At 41.3% G+C, this 20,558-nt stretch overlaps 1 protein-coding gene across 2 annotated transcripts; it reads right to left on the bottom strand.

The window, feature by feature from the left end:
* Positions 1-366: 366 nt before the first annotated feature.
* Positions 367-17,173, bottom strand: vapb (VAMP (vesicle-associated membrane protein)-associated protein B and C). 2 transcript variants are annotated; one of them, XM_030780111.1, is made up of 6 exons: positions 16,967-17,173; positions 9,224-9,376; positions 2,059-2,162; positions 1,421-1,501; positions 797-979; positions 367-608 (listed from the first exon to the last, which is right to left on the bottom strand). In XM_030780111.1, the coding sequence occupies exons 1-6, from the start codon at positions 17,022-17,024 to the stop codon at positions 444-446; spliced, it is 744 nt and encodes a 247-aa protein (XP_030635971.1). In that variant the 5' UTR covers positions 17,025-17,173; the 3' UTR covers positions 367-443. The 2 variants fall into 2 exon arrangements, with proteins under 2 accessions (XP_030635971.1, XP_030635972.1); XM_030780112.1 differs by having other exon boundaries at positions 797-976.
* Positions 17,174-20,558: the final 3,385 nt, after the last annotated feature.

Raw genomic sequence — 20,558 nt, 5'->3', positions numbered from 1 at the left:
AGAGAAAGCAAACGCAGCTGAAAGTGATGTCAGACAATCCAGTCAGAACAAAGCTGTACCTGGGAAAAGTCAGCTGCAGCGACAATAGCCCTGTACGTCAGAAACTGCCCCTCTGTAGAAACCAGGGAATACTCCACCTGCCCTTAAGATCTCCCTCACACCGGCTATGACATGGAACAAGAGCCAGGACCAGAATGAAGCACATTACAAGGCAAGAACTGTGACTGTCTGTTTTTTTCCTCTCAGTATGTTTTGTCAACTCTCGCCATCTTTTCTCCCTTTGCTTTTGTACAATTTAATGATTCAATGAGCCGAGTTATGTAGCATTCCAATCTTGAAAAAAAATCCAAATAGATCACTTTTCTGTTTGTTCATTTGTTTGTTTGTTTGTTTGTTTGTGTATTTTATCCATACGTCATGCTGCAGCTGCTTTTCTGTTAACTTTACAAGACCAGTTTTCCAATTACCACACCTACAACAAAGAACAACACAATCAGAGCCACTGCCCGGGCGCTGAAGCCTTCCTCCTTCACCGTCACACCTGAGGAAGAGGATGAATGCTGCGACGACACTGCTGTGCTCTTCCTCATCCGAAGACCATCGTCTTCCTGTGACAGAGCGAGATGAAGAGATAGAGAGAGAGAGAGAGAGAGAGAGAGAGAGAGAGAGAGAATCAGCATATCATTAAAGCATTTCAGTGTGCACAGGTATCAACATATGTACAAATGCCTTCAGATGTGATGCTTCAAACGCAGTGTCACAAACATACACACACAGTACACATGCGCGCACACACCCTAATCTGTTTGTTTTCTTCCCGTAGTCGCTGTACTTCCATCTGCAGTCTTTTACACTCCTCCATAATCCTCTTCACCTCTCCATCATCCAGACTGGACACTACAGACTTCATGGACAATGTGGATGACTCCGACTTCAGCAGACTGGAGGAGACCATCTTGTTGCTGTCCATGTCGTGCTGCTGGAGGAAAAGGACTGGATTACAGCCTCAGACATCAGACAACTGCAATAAACTTATGATACAAACTTATAATACAAACAAGAACATGAGGGATCCCATCTCATCCTCAGGGTTTCCCTAGGAAGTCAGCACAGGGTAGACAGCTGGTGAGCTCTGACACACACAGACACAGACACATAGACACAGATACACAGACACACACACACACACACACACACACACACACACACACACACACACACAGAGACAGACACACAGGCAGACACACACAGACAGACACACACAGACTACAAACTCAATCATAACAGCAGAAAAGCCATATGAACCAGTGGAGTCCATCATCTCTGGATTTGTTTTTTTCCCCACGCCTTTGTTACATGGCCGAAATTACAGACAGACAGTGTGTGTGAGAGAGACAGAGACTGGAGTAAAATCACTCACCATTTTCTCATTCTCAATTGGCATCTCAAAGACACACCTCAGCTTTGAGTCCATCAGCTCCTCAGGCTTGGCCTCCTTCCACTATGTGAGAGGACGTGACCGAAAGAGGGAGGAAAACGGTGTGGACAGACAGATAAATGGGAAGGATAGAGGTTGACAGAGAGAAACGAGAGATAAGACTCAGCAGCTGTGTCTGTAGAGCAATTTTTCTCTCTCTCTATAGCTGTCATTTAAAAATTCAAGAAACAAAGCATTAATATGAAACACATGAGGTAAGACACAGTATTGGAAACCGATCTGTATTCTGTTTTCTCTCTGCCCCCTCATGTTTCTCAAGCCGTTTGTCATCATTGCCTAACAAAAATACATGCTCTTTCAGGCCATTCATATACCTGAAGACAGCGCCCCCACACCCCAACACACCCCCAACACACATCCACACCCACAAACCTCTCCTTGCACAGCATCATCCATGTGATCAGTGCTACGATCAACACAACCACATTTCACAGCAATAACAGAAATGTACACAATTACAGGTAGTTCTTAAAAGAGATGTCTTAAAGAGAAAGTCTGGATGAGACGGGATGAAACCTGGTGCACTGTAGGGTCTGTGTGAACAGTGACAGAGGACTCACCACGCTCTCCGTGTCAGTCATGTCAGGTGGAGCCACCAAGGACTGTACCATGAATTTGTGTTTGCTCTTCTCATTCGGGTCATAGTCAAAGGGCTGCAGCATCACTGTGAACGCAGAGAGACACTATCACAGAGAGTTATACACATTTTCACTTGAAAAACCTCACTCACAACCACTTAGACACTCACAGAGAAGGTCAATGGCAGGCAGCATTTGTCAGAGAGTCATATGAAAACATTAAGAAACAAACCAAACACATAAGCAGGACATCCCATTTTCTTTATCTAAACTTGTTGTGCTAATGAGCTGCAAGAAGATCTTTTTTACCATTCATCTAGATCATCACTGGGTAATATTCTGAAAATGTACCTGTGCTGACATTACAGATCTCTTATCAACCAGATTTTCCACATGTCACTATTTTCAGTGACAGTACTCTTACTGTGTTCATAAAACCCTCTAAAACAAAGGGATGCTTTTGAGTAACATAGACTAAATTTGTTGAGACAGAGTTGTGGAGACAGATCACACACAGCGGTGAGTATGGGTCTGTGTGAGACTTTCAGACTTCCATCCAGAGCCACAGACAGGCATGAAGACACACTGCTGACAGGCAGAACCACAGACAAACATGAAGACACACTGCTGACAGTCAGAGCCACAGACAGGCATGAAGACACACTGCTGACAGTCAGAACCACAGACAGGCATGAAGACACACTGCTGAAAGTTAGAGCCACAGACAGGCATGAGGAAACACTGCTGACAGTCAGAGCCACAGACAGGCATGAAGACAAACTGCTTACAGTCAGAACCACAGACAGGCATGAAGACACACTGCTGACAGTCAGAGCCACAGACAGGCATGAAGACACACTGCTGACAGTCAGAGCCACAGACAGGCATGAAGACACACTGCTGACAGTCAGACACACTGCTGACGACACACTCACAGAATACATAAGAGCGTCATTACACACTCTATTAACATTCATTCACTGCTCACATAAACAACAGCTGTCACTTCACTGAGAATGAGTAAAGAGTGACATGCATTTTACGCTACGTGGGCTATAAAATATTTCCCATATTTTAATTATGGGAATCCACAGCATTATTGAGAGAACAGCTCATAGTGCAAAACACAAAGCTGTTCCATATATAAGTATTAAAACACAACCTATTCTATTCACCAGTATAACTAGGAGAACAACTCATAGCATAATAAAAAGCTATTCCACACCTCAGTACTACCATAAGAACAGCTCATAGTGTAAAAACACAAAGCTATTCCATTTTGAAGCAGACAAATGCCAAAACATGTCTTGCTATTCAGCATATCTAAGCATTCTAGTTATGGAGCAAATGCACAACATAGTGAACAGCCTAAAGAACACACACTGTGTCTGCTATGAACAGTTAATGCACAGCACAGTGAACAGCCTAAAGAACACACACTGTGTCTGCTATGATCAGTTAATGCACAGCACAGTGAACAGCCTAAAGAACTCACATTGTGTCAGCTACCATCAGTTAATGCACAGCACAGTGAACAGCCTAAAGAACTCACACTGTGTCAGCTATGATCAGTTAATGCACAGCATAGTGAACAGCCTAAAGAACACAAACTGTGTCAGCTATCATCAGTTAACGCACAGCACAGTGAACAGCCTAAAGAACTCACACTGTGTCTGCTATGATCAGTTAATGCACAGCACAGTGAACAGCCTGAAGAACACACACTGTGTCAGCTACCATCAGTTAATGCACAGCACAGTGAACAGCCTAAAGAACACACACTGTGTCAGCCATGATCAGTTAATGCACAGCACAGTGAACAGCCTAAAGAACACACACTGTGTCAGCTACCATCAGTTAATGCACAGCACAGTGAACAGCCTAAAGAACTCACACTGTATCAGCCATGATCAGTTAATGCACAGCATAGTGAACAGCCTAAAGAACACACACTGTGTCAGCTATCATCAGTTAACGCACAGCACAGTGAACAGCCTAAAGAACTCACACTGTGTCTGCTATGATCAGTTAATGCACAGCACAGTGAACAGCCTAAAGAACACACACTGTGTCAGCTACCATCAGTTAATGCACAGCACAGTGAACAGCCTAAAGAACACACACTGTGTCAGCCATGATCAGTTAATGCACAGCACAGTGAACAGCCTAAAGAACACACACTGTGTCAGCCATGATCAGTTAATGCACAGCACAGTGAACAGCCTAAAGAACTCACACTGTATCAGCCATGATCAGGTAATGCACAGCATAGTGAACAGCCTAAAGAACACACACTGTGTCAGCTATCATCAGTTAACGCACAGCACAGTGAACAGCCTAAAGAACTCACACTGTGTCTGCTATGATCAGTTAATGCACAGCACAGTGAACAGCCTAAAGAACACACACTGTGTCAGCTACCATCAGTTAACGCACAGCACAGTGAACAGCCTAAAGAACACACACTGTGTCAGCCATGATCAGTTAATGCACAGCACAGTGAACAGCCTAAAGAACACACACTGTGTCAGCCATGATCAGTTAATGCACAGCACAGTGAACAGCCTAAAGAACACACACTGTGTCAGCTACCATCAGTTAATGCACAGCACAGTGAACAGCCTAAAGAACACACACTGTGTCAGCCATGATCAGTTAATGCACAGCACAGTGAACAGCCTAAAGAACACACACTGTGTCAGCTACCATCAGTTAATGCACAGCACAGTGAACAGCCTAAAGAACACACACTGTGTCAGCTATCATCAGTTAATGCACAACATAGTGAACAGCCTAAAGAACACACACTGTGTCAGCTATGATCAGTTAATGCGCAATATAGTGAATAGCGCAAAGAATACACAATGTGTAAGCTATGTTCAGTTAATGCTACGTGCATCCTTTCTGTCTCATGGAAAAACGAGACTGTACGTTAGAGCTTAACTGTATGAAGCTGCTCATTTGGACAGGTTGTGACTGGATTGGTGCAATGACTGAATCTGTTCTTCGACTGATCAGACCCACAATAACAACGAACAGACCGCTATGAGAGAGAGCTAAGACAGCAGCCTGATTTATTTCCCTAATTTCACTTCACCAAGACAGCTCAGCATTGACCCCCACAGACTCCCTTTGCCTCATATCTTCAAAACTTTGTTTTTCATGGTAACGCTACATTTGGCCTCTAACAGAAACCAGGTGTTAGTTAAGAGGCCATAGTCCTCAGCCCTTGATCATATCCTACCACTGCACTGTTATCTGATGTCATTCCAAAGACCAGAAATGTAATTTATGGCCGTTCCTATGATTTCCATAGATCACTTTCTTATGTCTGGCCTGAGAGAGCTCTGGCTGTGAATGGGATTGAGTGGTGGGTGGGTGAGTGAATGTTTTTTTTCTCTCTCCTCATTTCATTACTTTTTTTTTAAAGCACCTTCAGATTCTAAGCTTATTTTTCATCAGTGCTGAACGTGTGCGTGATTCTGGAGAGCCGCTGCAAAGTTTCATTAAAAACAAATCACCTCTTAATTTCTAAACCAGCAAGCTTTGCTCTTTCATGTGGGTCTCACACAACCTCAGTCGCACGAGGGCGAATGCCAACTCCTACGTGAAGAAAACCTCACTCACATTTTACTGTGTGTCATTACAGCAGTCAAGTGGACTTCAGTTGTCGCAAACGTGAAACAGACGCTTCAGACAGGCGGAGAACATCCAGAGCAGTTAGTCCCAGTTTTCCCATACTGCCATCTACTGGGGTGTCAGCCGTGGAGTTAATCTCACACAACTTTAGGTACTGGCACAGAATCCAACAAATTCTTTTAAGCTTACAGAAATCCAGGGCCAAGCAAAAAGTTTCCAACTTATTTTGATCTATGTAAAGAATAAGGGAATAAGGCCTTGAGCTGTGAAATACTCTTCCTTTTCCCTCAGATTCACAAATCTGTTTCACATGGTGTGAGAGGATCACTGTGGTTGTGGCTAAAAATCATTGGTTTTACCTTTTCCTCCATGTGGACTAAATACTGAAAGTGGAAAAAATCTGACAGCAGAAGGATGTTATTTTGTGTCATATCTAATTAGGTCCCAGAAGACAGCAGCAAGCACCAGACTGAAGTATGGCTCCAAACTCCACACAGTCCTCTACAACCACCGGCACCTCAGTAAACTCAACACTCGACTGAATCTGCCAGGAAACATGTCTGTCTATAATTATCAAATGCAGGGATTAGCCAAAGACAGGATGGCCAACATGTATGAGAGCCGCTGCTTCAAATATCGCTTTAGAGGGCTGGTGGAAAAAAAGATGTAGATTTAGAGAATTCAAGGTTCATGATCCCAATTTCAATCCCACATCACTATTAGGGTGCTGAAAATCCCTAGACATCACCTTGCCAAAGAGCACAATTAAAGTGAAAAGAAAAAAGATCAGAACGACTGTCTTCAGAAACAGAGACTTCAGAAGAGCCTGCACTCAATAGGCCTACCTAGTTAACCTAGCGCTAAAAACAGAGCCCAAAACTGGATGTGTCCCAGAGGCAGTCCCAGGGCAAGGACACAGTTTAGAGTTTTACAATGACTTTTTTTTTAAGAGTTGAAGAGAACGTGCAAACTGTGAAACTGTGCCTAATTTACTGACAGCTCCACTTTATTCATTATAACTTCATTTTTGCCTCTTCTCTTCCATCGACAACTTTGAAAATCTTTTATCTGATCTCCTTTATTTTTCCCTCCTCATCTATGTCTACCCTGAAAAAGTCATCAGATCTCCATATTTGCTATCTCTCTTACATCTACAACCTGAGAAATCTTTGGGTGTAAACAGAGAATGCATATACTGTTTTGTATTACATTGGCAGAGCTGTGGGGCTAAGTGATGTCTGTTTGCTCCTTCTCACTGTGTCTGACTTTAATAATGAGAGGGAAGACTTTTTCCTCAGGAACTGTTTGGACTGGCATCAATCACAAGAGATATCCAATAAGAAAAGACTATTGTATAACACAGGATTTATTAGAGAAGATGATTCACAATGCTGCCTTCTCTCTGACTGTAAAAACCTCTCTTACAACATCCTCCGAATGAGGGAACGCCCAGGCCTTGCCTCCAACGCCAGGGCTGTTTGTAATTAAGGCAAGACAAACACAACGACCCTGACTCTGTGTGTGAGTGTGTGTGTCCACTAACTCTCCACTGAATGACAGTAATCCAGGGTGGGGTTCCCATATACTCGTACAGGCCAAAGAAACTCCTCAATGGTTGGATATGTGTGTGTGTATGTGTGTGTGGCGTGTGTATTCACTGCTATGCTCTTGAGACTGTGAGAACAAAGAGAGTATGGTTTCTGCATGTCTTTGAAACACTTTTTAAAACTATTAGACTGCATTTTCGTAGCTGTGGTAATGTATGGTACATACATGGTACATACATACATAATCCACTGACTAAGTGTAATAACGCAGGTTACATTAATTTCAAGAGCAGAGACCAGCATCTACATTCTGAGCAACAGAAAGTCTCTTTTCATAGGTAAATGTAATTTAGAGACGACTATTAAACAGTAAATTTACTACATGTCACCGTTTGCAGTGATTATTTCTCTGGCATACAGAGCTCACACCACCTTCATAGCTTCAGTTGTTCTGCCTCATGTCCAGAGAGGGGATGGGACTGCTCTGAAAAATGTAAGTTTGGCATCTGTTGATTCTCTCAGCCTGTAAACTAATTCAGACAGAACTGAAACGAAAGCAAAAATGGAACATCTTGCCCACTGGCAAGATGTTCCAAGATCTTCTGATGTACTGCTTTAAAAAAAGGAATGAAATGCCGACACACTGGAGCTTGTCTCCAGAGTCTCATGCTCTGGGGCAAGGAGTCCCATTATGTTATTAGTTTTGTTTGCACGTGAATGACTCACTTTGCCTATTCTTACTCCCGCAGAGCAGGATAAAAATCAAACCTGCTTGTGCAACAGCTGATCAGGCAATAACGCTGGGTACCGTCAAAAACTGGTCTAATGAATTTGCCCACAGTACATTACCTGTACGCTGACCCTTTAACAGACCACTGCTCTGTGCTGTGTTTATTAATCAGACAGTAAAACTAAAAATGTACTGGCTGCACTGAAAGTTTAAAAGCGTAAAAAGAAAATTAAAAGAATAAGGCAAAAGGACTAGCTGTCATGGGAGCTTCTGTGATAACCAGAGTGGATTAGTGTTTGTGTCTGTTAGAATGAGACATTTCAAAAGCAAAATACAACACAAAGACAGTGATTTTAGAGGGTTATTATAATACATATTGAAGTTACTACATTATTCCTTAAAAATTATTTTAAAGACTGTATAATGTAATAAATGCAGATAATATCATACTTTATTACAATGTCTGGGAAATGTATTACAGTTGTATATGTATATCAGTTCAATACTTTTATGACATGTGTTACACCATTATTTGCAACAGTGTATGAGACATATGGAGCAGAGGGTGATTCTGTACATGCCCATTAATGGGTCTATCTGCTGTATCACTGTACACTATGACAAACTTCAGTTACACATATCACCAATACACATCCTTTCTGTCTAGGCTCCTCTACTGACACTGGTTTGATCAAATACGTTTATAATCATCTGATCTGAAAAAGGTTTGGGGGGGGGGGGGGTTGAATTTGAATTCAGACACACACCATCACTGACAACACTGTTACACACACAAACAGTCTCCATGACACTGACAGCAGAGTTTGGCAGGTATGAAGGACCATAAACATAAGTTCAGTGATATGAAACCTATGAAAAGTGCCCTGCCTCTAACATTACTTAACAGTGAGGCTGTTTTCATGCGGACACAAATCTAATGTGACGATAAATGGACAGCTTATTTTGAAGGAGCAGTTTGTCTGAGGAAACTGACAGTTCTGCTCCCTTTCTGTGGAGCAGAAAACCCAGTCTTTTGAGTGAGACCCAGCCACACCCAAAGCCATCATTTTTTTTCATATTTTTTTGCCATATTTACACAGTAGTTTTGTGACACTTGGGAACTGTGATTATAAACAAATTTTATTCTGGTTATGATTGTGGTCTAACTGGTGACCTGGATGACTGGTTAATCGTTAAACACTCACTCCCGTCCAAAGGCGGGAATCCATACCTGACACGTTGATGGAGGTGCCAGCATCGATGACTCCACTGTTTGGACGGACGCAGTAGCGGCGCGGTGCAGTTGTCTTTACTTTGAAGCAAACGTTCCTGTCTGTGGGGTTTGAAAGCTTTAGGGTGGTGGTGACTACATCTGTAAATGGACCTGTAAAGACAGAGCGCTGATTTAGGCCAAATCACTTCCAACGTGCAAATCATTCTGAATCATGTTATCTTTCTGGATGAGACTGTTACTATGGTAAGTGAAGAGCACTTCATGGTGTATATGGGGGTTTTTCTGTGGGCACTATCAGACTGCATTCTGCTGCTCTACCTCTGTGTTATCACATCTAATTCAATTTATCCACTGACTACAGAGCCCTTGGCTTACTGACCTGGCTTTGCTAATGCTAGACATTAGCCAGAATGTGCAGTCTAGTGGATATCCTGTACAGCAACTGAGAAACACCAGCCTAAAAGCCTGCATATAAAATCTAATTACAAGGCACAAAAGTCAGAGTTTGTATGAGAAGATGTGTGTAGAGGGCTTTTTAATGACATATCTGAAACCCTAAAGGACAGATATCAAACTGAAGACACTTAGTGGCATGTCTGAAGAAGTGGTTTGTGCTAAAGCTTTAGCTTCTCAGCTAAATGACTCCACAGACATAGTGCTTTCAGAGGCAAGATCCCAAGCTCAGGACTGAACAAACCAACTCAATGCTCCAGGAAGTATAAGTAGGGTTTGACTCGTCACATTAAGAAGACTAACCAGAATAGAGTGAAAAATCAAACATTAATCCTAGTGTGTAAATATTAGTTTACCATCACTCTGCATTCTGTTAATGCACTTCCCAGACTCAGTTTTACAAGAGCAGGCAAGAAATGCAGCGTATGAGGAAAACCACCTGCTAACAGACAACAAAAAAACCCATAATGTGTGGAGTCCGAGTGTTGACGTATTAAATCACATTTACAGCTTGTTACAGAATCAGTGTATGAAGAGCCATGAAAAATACTGCTCTAAGTCCCTATAAATCTGCACGCAGTCCATGCATGAATCCTCAAACGGGAGGCTTGGATAACACTGTTATAACCGCAGTGCTGTTCACAGACCTTCAGCAGTGTCTAGACATAGCAACCATTAATGTCTAAACAGAGACCAGGGGGTCATTTCCATAGGTCTGGGTCTGATTTATGCTTAACTGGTAAGAAAAACAGAGCTATTATACACCTGACTATTGACCAGGGATAAACTTAATTATTCTCTATGTTCATGAAAGGCGAATTAGCCATGCTAACTAGTGTGTGAAACAGAAACAGCCATCTAAATGGAGATAAGCTAATCAAAGAGACAGAAATAGGAAATCCGAAGGCAGTGTGACATCAGTGTGACAGACTGCAAGAGATACTGACACTGGAATCACAGAAAAACAGGGTGACAGCAACAACATCTGCTTCACAGACCGCTGTGGTTCCTCAGTCTGTCAGTCAGCACAACAGAGGTTTAGACATCAGTTAGACTGTTCCCAACACTCCAGTGATTTAATGCTTTTTTCACATACAGTAATCTTGAAGAGAATCAAACCCTGTGCTGTTTGAAGTGTGCCAAGAGATTAAAAAAAAAAACAGAACTTAGTTTCCACACTGTTCCTCCATTTGAAAATGGAGAATTTTGGTCCACTTTCACTGGTCTAATTCATCTAACATCCTGCACTGGAAGCTGAAGCATCAGGTGTAATTGAGTACCACTAAAGCCGTGAGGACCGAAGTGCTAATGTGTCAGCATTAGCACTTTGCCTTCAAACAGGCGTACACCTGGCTGACTCTATAAAACCAATTAAAACATTAAGTCATTTGGTTATATGAAATCCACTGCCCTCTTCACAGAGAACTCCCACAGTGAAACCTTAATATAAATGGTGAGCAGTACTAGGACAGAACCACAAGTTTCCCTAAGGGCTTTTCTTCCACTCAGATGTATGGAGCAGTCGCTGACCCAATCAGGGCAGAATTAATGAGAAAACATGTTTCTGACTGCAGCACATCTCCCACAACCAGTGCCATTAGCTCTATACTATCAAGAGTGCTACATTCAACAGCAAGGCCACTGAGAGAGCACAAGCATTTGTTTCAGTGCTTAGCTCTCTTTCATCTCACTAACTGTCTCCATTAGTTACACTGTGGTATCTCCACAGCACTGTGGAGATATGATGCACATCTCAGTTCCTTTTCAGTTATCTAACAAAGCACAGGAAACACAAGGGCTTCTGACTAGCAAGAGCATGTGGAGTCAAAGGGCTGGGTTCTATGAACAATGACCATGTACGTCACATATGGCTTAAATTTAGAAAAACATTCAGTTTGTCTTCCTGGACTTATTCAACTATACCACTTCCTAACCACTTTCATCTGAACCTTGGTACCATTAGGAGGAACTTTGGAGATGCTTCCGGTAACAAGTGCACTGGTTAAAGAAGGTCCTGGGAGACTTCTGTGAAGTCAAAACATTGGCGTTGAATTTACACGTGTGAAATGAGTATTTCACACGTGTAAATTTGTGAAAGACTTTCATTTACTAAAGACACAACACACTCCACACCAAAGCAAATGAGCTTCGTTAAATCTATGTGAGAGATACTTTCAACCCTGCACTGCTATGTTTACACAACTGTATTATTGGTAATGTCATAATAAAGCTTGACTGCTTTATCTGCAAGAGATGACAACATGAGTTAATATGATCTCCTCCAGCGTTTTCACCAGAAACCCTTTACGTCATTTCAGTTCACAGATCAAGGCTCTGGCTTTTATTTATTTTCGGCATTTAAGTATGTGGAACAGAGGAGCACACAGCTTTGCATATGGACTCTGGCCAATCAGGGGCAAAGCTGCTCTACACAGTTTTTCATATTTGAACAGCTTAGCTTCATTACTGCAGTTGCTTGGAATGCATCTGAATCACATCACTATGAAGCTGCCTCTAATTTCTCTGTAATCACACAGAATTGCTCCTGTAGTTGTCCTTGCAGAGTGAGAACAGTTGTGAAGTTGTAGAGCGTCTGACTAGCTGAAGAGGTAATATTTTCTAAACATGCTTATTGCGCAATGCAATGGTCATATGTACACAAGAAAACACAGCTTTTGTCTTCACAATGGGAAAAACAAAATGATATGATGAGTGAGCAGAGGAACTAGCCCTTCCCATTGATAGACATGTCTGGAAGCTATTTTGGACCTGTTTCTGAGGGAGGTGTGCCTCTGTAAAGGCGTATGAGTCGTAAAATATCCATGTGCAAAACGAGGGCAGCTCTCATATGGGAAAAACAGCTTTTACTTCTCTGCTCCGAGGGAGAGGAGTGTTTCTGAGCAGAAGGAAAGATAAAGAAGCATTGTGACTTAAATGCAGAAGACCTGCGAGCTCTTCAGAAGCATCCTCTTACTACACACTCCCAGATTCCATTTTATGGCCCATAAGGTCTCGGAGCCCCAGTTTTCCCTGTGTGTTAGCGCCAAGGCATTCACTTACATCCCGAGCTTCACCGGATCTCTCCGGAATAGAACACTCTTCAACTTCCTAAAAACCACTTGGGACACTTTCCAACTGACAAAACGGCACTGGCCAATACACTACATTCCCTTTCAAAACATAGGATGAGTCACCTGATCGTCACAACATCTCAGTAACCTCTTGCCCAATAATCAGATACACAGCTCAGGCACTCAAGCCACTCCCAGTCTACAGGTGGTCCTTTCCTGCCCTTAAACTCCTCTATGAAGTGAACACTGGGACTCAAGCTATTTCTACATAAGAGCTGTTCAACTTGTTCTTGAGTTTTTTTTTTATCTCTCACGGTTTGCATACAGAGGCCAAGCTGATGCATTCACCTTCACTGCTTCCAGGACAGTCCATGGACAAAGACTGCAAAATGACTCATGAAATATGACGATCAGTATAGCTCTTTGGTCTAACTTTGGCTGACTAAAAAACAGACAACATTGTTTCAATATTTTCCAACTTTGAAACCTAAACATTGTGTTGGCACAGTCACTCACAAACGTTTAGGTTTCAACGACAAACATCATGACCCTCTATGAACATTAGCCTTATTATTCTAGTATTTCTGACAGCACAGTGATACAGACTGAGGAAACACTTATAGTTATGTGGTTAGCTAACCTGGTCAGCTAACTATTTTCACACTCCTGTATACAGCAGCTGTTGTTTGCTAGCCATTTGTTTCTGTTTGACTGCAGTCTAATGCCCCCTAGAGGACGACGGCGCACACCCTTTAAAATCCAGAGAGACATATAACTTGCCGTTACATGTGTATATAATCAAATGTATTAATAAACATTTCAACATATTTGAACTGAAAAAGAACTGATCGACTAAAATTCAAATGAATGCCACTGCTGACAGGAGTATTACCTATGTTCAAATTATTGTCACTGATACAACTACATCTAGACACATCTAATAACACCATTCCCGTCCAGAATGAGCCAGACCATCTGTGTTATGGTACGTTTCCACCGCTTCGCTCTCATTCAGGTTGTATGGGGGTGAAATTTGTTCTGGTTAGGCGAAATAGGAGCGAATTTGCAGAGTCACACAAAACTGAGATGGCAAATTCTCAACTTGCAAATGAGATGCAAATGCAAATGAGAACCACGCAGTTCAGCATGTCATATATTTGGTACATGACGTTCTCTAGACAGGCGGGAGTAACAAAAAGTCTGACCAAGATGGTGGAGGCTAAAGGCTACATGTAGCGTGAAAACATGTATATGATTATAAGATGTATGGCAACCATTTGTGTCTAAATCAACATGGGTTGTTGTTTACATGTTACATGACTTTAGTCGGGGCCGGAGTGGTAGGAAAAACTCTTTCAACGGGTCTGGTCGGGGTAAATAGACCACTGTAGACCTCATTTGAGCACTTGAACTTTTGAGCTAAGTGACCAGCTTGCTGTTTTCGCAACCATGCCCCCAGAGCAAAATTTCACAGGGTGAAATTTACAAGGTGGTTCACTGTGTGGAAACTTAGCGTGAACCACATTGACAAACCACAGTCTGAGGAATCAAACTGAACAACTACAATACAGGAGCAATGAGCTGCATGGTTAGAATAGGCTTGCAATCCATCAGCAAGATTAATAATTAATGTTAAAGCTGACCTTCACTCGCACATTCCATTCATGCTGAAATTACCAGTAGCCCCAGGCTACTGAATTGTTGTTTCTGCTCTTCTTATAGATCTACGTTTCAGGTTCAAACCAGCCTTTGGCTGTAAAAGGTTTCTTGTCATGGAGAGCCACTAGCAGAGAAACCATAACCAAAAGGTTACAAAAAGGGCCTAGAATATAAGATCTCCTGAGTGAAAAGTCATTACACTGATAATTGTAAAACATATCCATAATTCTCTCATTATGCATTTCCAGAAATAGACAGTTGATAGGAGCTGTTTGATAAACTAGGGGCAAGTTGGTAATATACTCCAATTACCCATGGAATATATGTTTCCATATTACAGCTGCTATAAAAAGGTATCACATTCACATATCAGGTCAAGAGTAACATCACATCTCCTTCTATTTTTCAAAAAGTGATTGCAAAATGAAAATGGAATGACCAAAGGTACATGGACCAGAAACAAACCAAAATCGAAAACAAAAAACCCCACACATCTGTATGAGAGAGGCAGAGATTGAGTATGAGTAGAGTAGTGGGTGAGAGGAATGCAGAGCTCCATTAAAATGTAATAACAATACCTACCAAAATATGGCACTGATGACTAGTATAGGGTCAGGTATCAGTGTTTGTATCAGGTCTGACTGTCTGTTTGTTTTCACCTGAGGTAGACAGGTGAGACTGTAATCACCTGTAATCATTTTTGCCCTGAGTTCTCTGATTTGTTTTCTCTATAGCCTCTGATTTTATCATAGTAGTGGTTCATCCTGACTGTAAACAAGACAAACTTGGATGGGTTGGTGCAACATCTGGACCGTGTTGAACTGGACTCTAAAGTTCTCCAAACTATTGCATATTTACACAAAATTTCTGTCATCAACAACAAATTAACAAGACTCTGAGTATACATTACAGCACTTTAGAAAATATGCTTTTCTGACTCAGACTCTGACAGAAAAAAAAACTCACACCATCTTCTGGCAGGGAAAAGGCCCCAATTACACAGGGAGACACAACACAGAATTTGCTGTCAAATATTTACTATGGAGGATAGCAGAACAAAGATGCAGCAGAACAGAGGAGCTTCCAAAACCCTCCCCTTCACACATTTGAACACCTGTGTCATCTTCAGTAGCATGTGCTCCTACAATGGACATCTTTTCAAAACTGAAGGAAAACTTCAGTGAGAACCACCATACAACAATCAGAAACATCTCAAGTGATTCTTTTAGGGAGTGGGCACTAACAATGAATCCAACACCTCAGATTCTCTGAAGTCAGAATACCGCTCCAACCAATGAGATCGCAGCTTGCTGCTAGAGCTGAATTTGACAGAAAGAATATTCACAATGTTCCACTTGTCTTTGCAACATGATAATGTCATAACTCAGACATTTGGGTATCACTGATGATAATGAAGTTTCCAACATAGCAGGTCCTTAATGCTTAATTACGATGTGGCAACTCACGATTAAGAGATTTCCCCCATAGAATAGCTATGTGTTGTGTGTGTGCGTGTGTGGAATGAATACTGAAAAGGGTAAATCTAAGTTCTAACACGTCCCCCTGTTTATGTTAAATCTTTGCATATGTGTGAATCTCTTTTTTAAAAGAGAAAATGAAAAAGAATCACTGCAGAAAAAAGCGAAAGGATTGCTCATTAGTAAAATTCGGTGGACTGTGGCATTACCTTCTAAAGTCCGGAAAATGCAGGAATTTTAGAACGATCCCCTAATTCAAAGATTTAAAAAAAAAATCGTCCGTAAAAACGGTAATGGAGTTTTGCTTAGCAAATGACAACTTTTATATGGCCCAGAGGCAGGCGCCACGTTTAGTGATATGTAACCTGAAAATTGTTGGACATTTGAAAAAATGCGTGTCAAATGACAAGAATCATATGGGGAGGGGTTAATAATACTACTATTAGTAATAATAACAACGACAACAACAACAACAATAATAATAATAATTCCAAGATCTTCAAAATGGCTTTTAAACCTATCAAAATGAGTCGTTGTATGAACTGGCCAGGAACTTGCTGTTAGTAAGAAGCTTGCAGGGATACCATGACACTCGAGGCTGGCTTGCCAAAATGTGTTAAATTGTACTGCATTGAATTATTGAATTTACACAGTAAAATATCACGACGGTTACTGGTTCAACTGCAGCACCAAACATGTGATGCAAGGTGACAGAGACACCGGCCCACAGGATTAAAAGCAAACGCTAGCTAGACAGTTTCTAAGTCTAGAAACGGCTATTGCTAAGGTATCTGGTTAAGTAGTGACCGAGCGCTGGGGCAATTCAACTATGCTAGCTAGCGAGCCGCTTCCCACTCTTTCTTTAGCACTGAAGGGCATTCGATGTCATCTGAAGCTTGAAAGCTAAATAAGCTACCCTCGTTTCGTCCCCGTATTATTATGTCAACTGAGGCCTATCGTGAACTACATCCAACTGCTACCCCCTCCCCTTTCAAAACATATCCTCCCCTCCTTCTTCTCGTTCCTTGGTACATTAGGCTCCTGAATCATAAGAAGGCCCTCCCCTCTCGGTCTCTTACCTCGGAATCTCAGCTCGTGCTGTGGCTCAAGGAGCAGAACCTGTTCTTGCCTGGCCATGTCCCAAAGATTAGAAGGCCTTTATATTTATAACGAACGTTCTCCGTGCACGGGCGCTCTTAGAATAATGTGAGCAAGGCTTTAACAGTATCTGAAAATTATAACTGGTAGCTGTTATTCAGATCCCACGGTTACTGCAAATAGCTGGAGTGCTACTCGAGCTACTAGCGGCTGTAGTGATGCAGCAGGAAGGGGTTGAGAGAGAGGCTCGTCGTGACGTCACGACCCCTGCAGTAGCCACTCACCAAAGACTGATGATGCGAGGAGAAATACGGGGCGGGGGGTCTGCTCGCAGGACACCAGAGCCGCGGTCGCCAGACATGCCACCGGAATTACCTGTTATCAAGAATTTCTCTCTGACATGGTATGAAAGCATTATACATGCAAACATATACACACACGGCAACGGCATTCCTAGAAAGCTCAGTTGAATAAAAATTTTATTTTTTTATTAACAAACCCTTAAAAAGTCCATCCACTTTTTATTATATACAGTTTTATGGTGCTATTTTTTTTACAGGGTTGATGTGGTTATAGAAAGTTATAATTAGCATTGAACTTCTTTTGGTATTCCACCGAGTGATTTTCTGTGTTCAATGCTGTTTTGATGAAATCAGAATGACAGACTCAAACTCTGTACGACACGGAGATGTGTATCAGGGAAGTGAATAGGTCATGTTCAGTTGATTGTATACACACTATATCACCACAGTGGAACTATTTCTGTTACATTTTCTCAAGGGTGTGGTTTGCTAGTTAGAGAGATAACATGGCTGTTGTGTAATAATGCAGTTGGAGATAGGTCTACGTATAAATCCTGTAACCTTCTGTAATGATGAGAAATAGACAAATCAGGTTTAACTTATGAAGTTATCCACAGTCTAAATGACAATACATCAGTGTCTCTTCACATACAGCACTTAAGGTAATGGGCTATAACCTCAGCCAAATCTAGCCCGACTGCATTAAGAGGAAAACAAATACACAAATATCAACAGCACTGATCTTGGTTCGGTCTGCTCACTGATGAAGGTTTTTTTCCTTTTCTTTCAGCAGCACCAAGCAGGTGGTGTCAGCCTCTACTCTAATCTCAACAACAGTCCCATACTCAATCACAATTAATTTCTGACTTAACCTGCGTGATTATTTCATGAAATATAGAAAAATCCTGTCAATAAAATCCCTTTAACTGCAATACACTGACTGTGATACACACATTTCTGTTTTCATATGTGGCACACCAAAAATTAAGCCACTGTCTATTTTTCAGTTTTGAAACAAAAAAAAGGAAAAACAAATTATGCATACATGGACCAAAGAAGAATAATTATCGGCATTGAATACAACAATAGATGACCATTCATAAACAAGAAGTTTTTCAATAGCTATTTTTTTAATTATTGAACAGCTCAGTGTTTCCCTTTTGCACATTCAAAAATAAACTGTAAACAAGTGATTTTCAAGCATTTTGTTTACAATCACAAAAAAGAAATATCAAAGCTGAATATGGTCATAATGGTTGGATAGGTTAAATTATTACATTTTGTACATAATGCAATACAATGCAAATAACTGTAAAATATAGCGTTTCATCTACAGTACTAAATATGACTTCATTCACAGACTTAACCTGCAGTATCTATGTACGTGGAGAGAACACATCTGTGATGTGAATGTGGTCAGACTTTCTTAGGGCCAGCCTAAGAGAGCTTCTTTTCTTTCTTTTTTTTCCCCTCTCAACAAAATTCATGCAAGACTGGCAACCTTTAACGTAACATAAATCCAACAACATATTGTGATATTGTTGCTCTCACAATATAATCTGCTAAACAAACACATGTGATGACTGCTGTGTGACACAAACACCGATTCAGCACAGTAAAATGATGACGTGCGACACTCTTGTCTGAGTGCTAGAAAAAAACATGACCTGTTCTACCTGTTTTTAAGACTAAGCAATTTAACAAGAGCAATAATTACGGCCACAAACAATCAGAATCATTGTAGAATCATAGTTATTTTTAAAAGAAAACTTTTGCATATTCAAGCAAAACGTTTATCACGGCAACCGCAAGGCTGTAAATGCATAAATCAAAATGGATAGACAATTCCCAAAGTGTCATTTCAGTACCAGACGTTTTCATATTTCCCTTTTAAACAGTTCATGCTCCTGTTCTCTAATGAGAAATCATTTAAAAATAAAAACAAACAAAACAACAACTGAGGACTGCTAAAAAATGCAAAAGGATATAAACAATAAAACACTGTTGATCTCTCATTGAGATTCATAAAGTTTCGATTACATCTGGTTATGACTCAAAAAAAATATTGCACTGAGTCAGCCATCATGAATTCCTGAAAGAATTTTTTAAATGGTGAACACTCAAATGAAAAATCCATACAATCTCCTCTCCCTCATCTAAACTGGATTGTTTATGACAGAGTCCATTAGGATCAGGTGGATAAAGTACACATTAAATAGTGTATTAAATGTCATACAACATTCATATATCAGTGTGGATGAGACAGGAGACATCCTTTTATTTCAGTATCAATAACCATTGTCTAACCTGGCATGATCCTTGCCTCTGCCCTAAATGACACAGACCAAAAACAGACAGACTGTCACAAAGAGCACACACTGCATGGACTGGTTTAAAGTAAGTGACATGCTGTGTATTACATTTAGACCAGACATTCTGAGGAAATGAGACACAATTAATGTCTTAATGGACTAGCATGGTGCCCATTTACACAGAATCACATGCACTGTCTGACACATGAGGGCACATGATCTGGGTCTGAAACCTCAGGATTACTGTTAACTCAGGACTACGGTCTCAGATTACAATTCTGATGGCATAGCAAATGCCAAAGCTCATATCGCTCATATGAGGGAGAAAGAGCTCAGAGGGTGGAGCAGTCACTGAGGGAACTGAAACTAAAGTTGTTATCTTTAGTGACAGCTAGAGACTAAAGACTGCCAGTAAACGTTACTCTTTCAGGGGAAAGACAGGTGAAAACCAGTCTAAAAAATTATAACCAATCTAAAAGACTATGGGTGGCACAGTAGCACAGTGGGTAGCGCTGTCACCTCACAGCAAGAAGATCTTGTGTTCGATTCCCGGCGGGGGTGGCCACCTCACAGCAAGAAGATCTTGGGTTCGATTCCCGGCGGGGGTGGCTAGGAGTTTGCATGTCCCCCGTGTTTCTGCCGGGAGCTCCAGTTTCTTCCCACAGTCCAAAGACATGTAAATCAGGTGAAGATATTAAATTACCCCTAGGTGTAGTTGTGTGTCTGCCCTGCAATGGACTGGTGACCTGTCCAGGGTGTTTCGCCCAGCTGGGACTGGCTCCAGCACTCCGCAACCCTAATTAAGCTAAGCAGCTTGGAAAATGAATGAATGAATAAAAAAAGACTATAAACTAAACTCTTTGGTTTATTCACTGACTGTGAGATATGCGAAATCAGAACACATTTGATGGTTAGTGAGCCAAACAGGTAAGAATATTTGTAAGAATTTGGAAAAGGGC

The sequence above is a fragment of the Chanos chanos genome, chromosome 7 (genome assembly GCF_902362185.1).
Source record: "Chanos chanos chromosome 7, fChaCha1.1, whole genome shotgun sequence".
Classification (NCBI taxonomy): domain Eukaryota; kingdom Metazoa; phylum Chordata; class Actinopteri; order Gonorynchiformes; family Chanidae; genus Chanos; species Chanos chanos.
This window is presented reverse-complemented; position numbering and strand designations above follow the sequence as displayed.

What these genes read in the sequence shown, in the direction of transcription:
- vapb (XM_030780111.1), bottom strand. Translation starts at nt 17,024, where the DNA reads ATGGCCAGGCAAGAACAGGTTCTGCTCCTTGAGCCACAGCACGAGCTG. An exon ending in CACCTCCATCAACGTGTCAG is followed by an intron (nt 2,163 to 9,223) that starts GTATGGATTCCC and finishes CTGCGTTCACAG; the next exon opens with TGATGCTGCAGCCCTTTGAC. An exon ending in TGACTGACACGGAGAGCGTG is followed by an intron (nt 1,502 to 2,058) that starts GTGAGTCCTCTG and finishes CCTCTCACATAG; the next exon opens with TGGAAGGAGGCCAAGCCTGA.